General features: G+C 37.9%; 1 protein-coding gene across 5 annotated transcripts in view; it reads right to left on the reverse strand.

Moving 5' to 3' along the window:
• Positions 1 to 6,000, reverse strand: part of CCDC169 (coiled-coil domain containing 169) — a 98,644-nt gene that overhangs the window by 89,161 nt on the left and 3,483 nt on the right. For all 5 annotated transcript variants that reach the window (XM_069079706.1, XM_069079703.1, XM_069079702.1 and 2 more), the window contains exon 2: positions 1,078 to 1,160. In XM_069079706.1, coding sequence (XP_068935807.1) covers positions 1,078 to 1,160 — 83 coding nt within the window. The remainder of the gene's footprint in view (positions 1 to 1,077; positions 1,161 to 6,000) is intronic.

The following is a 6,000-nucleotide window of genomic DNA, read 5'->3' on the forward strand; positions in this document are numbered from 1 at the left end:
CTGTATCTCAAAAAGATCAAAGCAAAAGGAAAAGGATCTATATGTACAAAAATATTTATAGCAGCTCTTTTTGTGGTAGCAAAGAATTAGAAATTGAGAGAATGTTCATCAATTGGAGAATAGCTGAACAAGTTGTAGCATATGACTGTGATGGATTACTACTGTGCTATGGGAAATAATGATGGTAGTGGTTTCAGAAAACATGCCAAGACTTACACGAACTGACGAAAAGTGAAGTGAGAACCAGAAGATCACTGCATAGTAACAACAATGTTGTAATGATGATAACTATGAAAGATTTGGCTACTCTGATCAATTCAATGATCTAAGTCAATTCCAAAGGATTCATGATGAAAAAAATGCTATCCATCTCCATTGAGTACAAATTAAAATATAATTTTCTCATTTTATTTTTGTGTGTTTTTGAAATGTGACTAAAATGGATATATGTTTTGCATGATTTCACATATATAATTGACATCATATCGCTTATGTGATCAGTGGGTAGGAGAAGGGGTAGAAGGGAGAGATTTGGAACTCAAAATTTTAAAAAGAATGTTAAAAATAAATAATATGGGGGGGGGAGGAGAGAGAGGAGGAGAACATTTGAAACTCAAGGGATTGTGGAATTGAATCTTGTAAACTAAAAGTTGTTGACAAAAATTAATAAAGACAAAAAAAATTTAAATAATAATAAATTAAAATGTAAAAAAAAAAAGAGAAGACTATGGCAATGGTAAATGATAATTTATTTTACACATACACATAAACCCAACCCAAGCATAGAAGTGGTATTCACAGAATGTAAAATGACCTAGAATAGGATCTATGGAGAAACAAACATAAAAACAATCCGTGATGAAAAGGTATAGAAAGGTATCAACCTATGACAATGAAAGAAAATACTTCTGCATTGATAGAAATACCAACAGGTCTACTGAAGTTGAATTTTATTGCACTATTGCTTACATACTATTATTAACCATCAAAAATATAGACTTATCGCAATATTGGTTGCACAATCTTCTGTAATATTTTTCCTAGTAAGAAAAATATTAATATGTAGAAAAACTATACCTTCATCATCGACACTTTTTAATCCTTCTTCCAATTCTACTATCTTGTTCCTGATTTCAATCGTTGTGAGTTGCACTATATCCCTGTATAATTAAAGAAATTAATTAAATAATGTTTATCATAATTCAGTGGGAAAAAAAAACTGTAATAAGTAACATTTTACTTATCCAGGACACATTTATCCTAACCCTTCAACTGCATAATGTGCATATGAAAACTAAGTTAAAAAATATATTCTGCACAACTAAAATAGTCTCAAAGCTAATTCATTGAAAAGTAAAGAATTTCAAAGGCTAGTCTGGAAAGCAATCATTAAGCACCTATTTACTCTTATTTTGTAAGAGTCTACAAAGTCTGGATATCTATCTGGTTTCCCATGTCACAGAAGATTTTTAAGCATGAAATCAGAAAATGGAAGGGAACTGTTACAAGTTTCAAGCAAATTCTAAAAGAAGTGACAATTCAATAGGAAAGGAAACAACTGAGGAAATTGTAAAAAACAGACTAAAGAGCTATAAAAACAGAGCAACCAGGGTCACTGGGGTAGGGATGGGGTCTCCAAAATACCTTAATAGCCATTAAAATATTACTGTATTGCACTTAATAATGAGAACTATCAGAGGATCAAGAGCTGGAAAGCCTTGCACCTAGTTCAACTCCTTAAACTTAGAGATAAAGAAACTAAGGCCCACAGTTTAAATAAAATTTCCAGTCATATATAAATAACGGGATCAGGATTTGAACCCAGGTTTTTAGACTCAAAATTCAGTGCTCTTTCCATTATATTGCTTAATGCTCATGATAACCATGAGCCAAATATAAAAAGTTAAAATATATTTAGTATAATTTAATAAAGCTCTGTATGAAATGTATTTTGGAAAAATTTCTAATCAGAACAATTAAAATGAAAAGTTTGGGTGTTTAAGGACATAATCTTCAGTTATTTGAAAAGTTCACCTATATAGATTTTCCTCTCTCCTTAATATGAAATGTGTCCCTAATATCAAATGGAACTACTTCTCTATAAAAAATGGACCCACATTTCCATTTCAATTCAACTCAATTAAAGATCTTAAGAATCTATTATATTCAAAGCACCGTTCTAGAAGCTAGGAATTAATTCAAATACAAAAATTTTAAAAGAGGTCTCTACTCTCAAAGAACTTAATAATTTCCTGTGGCAATCCACCAGGTATATAGGTCAACTAATAAATAAATAAGCATTTATTCAGTGTCTATTATGTGTCAGTCACTGTGCTGAGTGTTGGGATACAAAGACAAATATGGACTAGTATCAGTTCTCACGGAGTTTACAGTCTATCAGGGAAGACATTGTGTGTGTATAGATAGATACATACAGATACATAGCTAGATATCTGTATCTATGTCTATGGATATCAACTTAGATAGTTATAGACAAATCTCTATATACATACAATATCTAGCTGGATATTTATAAATAAATCTACATCTATCTATACATACACACAGAATACAAAAGGAAGGACAGCACTAGCAGTTGGGAGAATCAGCAAAGAATTCCTGTAGAAAGTGAAACTTCAAAGGAAGTTAAGGGAATCCACCGAGAATGAGTGAGGAGAGAATGTCTTCTAGTTAGCACAATGAATACAGAGCTAGACTTGGAGACAGGAAGACTTGAGTTGGGAATTATGGGGAGAATGGAATAAAGTTAGGAGAGACCTGGGACAGGAAAACCATTTAGAAGGTCATTCCAATAATCCAGGAGAGGTGATAGGGAACTGAACTGAGGTGGGGGTTTTGAGAGTAGTGAAAAGGGACAGACATAAGGAAGAAATGGTGAGATTTGGCAGCTACTGAGTTGGGAAGCATGAGAATAGTGCTGCAAATTCTTGGGAGACTGGGAAAATGGTGATGCCCTTGACAGAAATATGGAAATTTGGAAGAGGGTTGGGCTTGGAAGGGAAAGATAATGAGTTCTGTTTTGAAAGTGTTGGATTTGAAGTGTCCCTGGGATATCCTATATGACATGTGCAATAGGCAGCTCATGAGGCAGGACTGAGGATCAGAAGAGAGACTGTGACTGGATGTAGAGAGCTGAGCCATCTGCAGAGTAAAACCCAGGGGAGATAACCTCTTTAAAAAGAGAAAAGGGCCCCAAAAAGTGCATTAGAGGTGCACCCATATTTGGGGAGGTGGGGGGAGTGATATGGATGATAATTCGGCAAAAGAAACTGAGGACAGATAGGTAGGAGGAGAGTTAGGAGAGGATAGTGTCAGGAAAATCCAGAGGAGAGAGTATATCGAGGAAAAGATGGTAGTCAATGCAATGCAGCAATCAATGTCAAATGGAGCAGAGACCTTATGGAGGATTAGGAGTGAGAAGAACAATCTGATTTGGCAATTAAGGGTGGGGAGTGCAGGGGGAGTTAATGGAGAGATGACTTTGGAGAGAGTGGTTTCAGTTGAGTGATGATATAGCAAGCTAGACTTGCAAAGGTTTGAAGAACGAAAGGAAAGAAAGAAAATGAAGAAAAGGTTTTTCAAGGAATTTGGCTAAGAAATGGAGGAGAGAGATATTACAATGATAGTCTGAAGAGGTAGTAGAAACCAGTTAAGGTATTTTTTGCTTTTTTGGAGGGCAGTTGGGCTGAAGTGACTTGCCCAAGGTCACATGGCTAGTAAGTGTTAAGTGTCTGAGGCTGGATTTGAACTCAGGTCCTCCTGACTCCAGGGCTGGTGCTCTATTTACTGCACTACCTGACCAACCCCAGTTAAGGTATTTTTACGGACAGAGGAGACAGGCATGTTTGAAAGCAGCTGGGAAGGATCCAGTAAGTATGGTAAGATTTAAGATTATAACAAGAGGGGTTAATTGAAGGAGCAATCTGCCGAAGCAGACTAGAGAGGTTAGGATCAAAGACACCTGTGATCACAGATTTAGGTATGGAAAAGACTTTAGAGGCCATATAATCTAACCCCCCCCTCCCATTTTACAGATGTGTAAACTGAGGCTGAGAAAGGTTAAGTGACTTACCTAAAGTTATATAGCTGGTGTCTGAGGACAGTGGGTCTAGCCTTAGTAAGAAGGGCCCATGTCATTATCAGAGACTAGAATAAAAGAGGAGAGAATTGGGGATGATGGAAAGAGGTTTTAAGATAAAGAGTAAAGCAGCTCATGGTGAATAAATAATCTCAGTTGTCTGATTTTGTTTTTGGTAAATTATGAGGCAAAGTATTCAGCTGAAACATTGGGGGAAGGAAAAGATGTGGAGATTTAAGAGAGGAGACAGTTCAAAATCACCCCCATGATGAGCAGGATAGGGAATTAGAGGACAGTAAAAGAATTTCCTTGATTCAACTTCAGTAAGGGCTTAGTTGAGGTTAGATTGGATAGAACTGTAGTGAATTTAGTCAGCTCATTTACATAAATTCCTACAACTCTTATCAGAAGTGCGGGAATAGGGGCAGAAGAGTTTGTGCAATTGTTTTTTAGTTATGTCCAACTCTCTGTGACCCCATTTGGGGTTTTCTTGGCAAAGATACTGGAATGCTTTACCATTCATTTCCTTCTTCAGCTCATTTTACAGATGAGGAAACTCAGACAAACAAGGTTAAGTGACTTGCCCAGGGTCACACAGCTCTTGTCTGAGGCCAAATTTAGACTCAGGAAGATGAGTTTTCCTGACTCCAGGCCCACCACCTAGCTGCCCCCAAGCAGAGGTGGGTGGTGGGAATAATCCAAGATTGGGGTTTGGCAAAACATGAGCAGCCAGGTGACAAGGCAGAAGTGATTTGAGAATAGAGTTACAGTGTGGTGTTGCACTGCTCAGGGTCCTAAGTCTGTAAAGGAAGGAAAGTGAAATCAGAGTAGCAGGAAATGGCCTTAAGAAAAGGCTGAAGTTTGGAGGGATTGGAAGTCACAATGGTGACAAAGAACAGATTTAGGAGTAGTAACGCATAGGGAGAGATGGAATGAGAGGTGGTTATGGTCAGATATAGAGGAACATTAGGTTTTTATCATAGATGTGGGTCATGGCAAGAACTAAGGTATGATCATTGAGTAGAATTTGAAATTTGAAAAAGGATTTGAAATTTTAGAACTGGGAGGTTAGATTGTTTGACAGAACTTCAACATAAATGTTGATGTCTCCTAGCATAAGGACAGAAATCGGAGAAAGACAGTGAACCAGGCATTAATATCCTTGAGAAAGGAGAGAAATTGACCTAGGTCCTCCATTCTGATATCTCAACCAGGTAACAAATTTTGATTGAGTGACTTTGAACTTCAAAGGAGAAGTTGCTCAGTGAAGGCAGTAAAGGGAGAGCCTACAATTGCCAGTGGCAAGCAAAAAGTATTCTGACTCCCTGCTCTAACTCCCCAACTGCTGTGGATCAGTGTATTACAAAAAGTGCAGCCAGTGCTGGAGAGGATGGCCATGCATGTACTATTTCAGGATAAGCCAGATACCAATAAGTGCTACAAGATGGAAAGGAGGAGATTCAAAATTAAGGATGAATTTTGGTATAGTATGGGAATGCTAGAAAACATACATGGGAGGAGTAGATTGAACTGAGTTAGACATGAGAATAGGGTCAAGGAAGATGAGGGTAGGAACAGATAAAGGGGGTTAGAGAGAAGAGTAGTTTACTCTTAGGTAAATGCAGCAGATAGAATGCTGGGCCTGTAATCACAAGACTCATCTTCCTGAGTTCAAATCTGGCCTCAGACACTTAGTAGCTGTGTGACCCTGTAAGGGTTATGGGATTTAAAGATCTTCCATGCCCCGTTGGACTTGCTGACGTAGCAGGAAGGGGCGGAGCAAGAGGAAGTGGAAGCCAAGCTAGTCTTCCTGCGGTGGCTGGCAGTGGTGGCAACGGCGGCGGCAGCAGCAGAGGCAGTGGCAGCACGAAGCCCTTTTTGAGTTAGGACTGCTAAGGACT

Source organism: Petaurus breviceps, unplaced genomic scaffold (assembly GCF_028583685.1).
Source record: "Petaurus breviceps papuanus isolate PSGF00001 unplaced genomic scaffold, PetGlider_PUasm1.0 91133, whole genome shotgun sequence".
Taxonomy (NCBI): domain Eukaryota; kingdom Metazoa; phylum Chordata; class Mammalia; order Diprotodontia; family Petauridae; genus Petaurus; species Petaurus breviceps.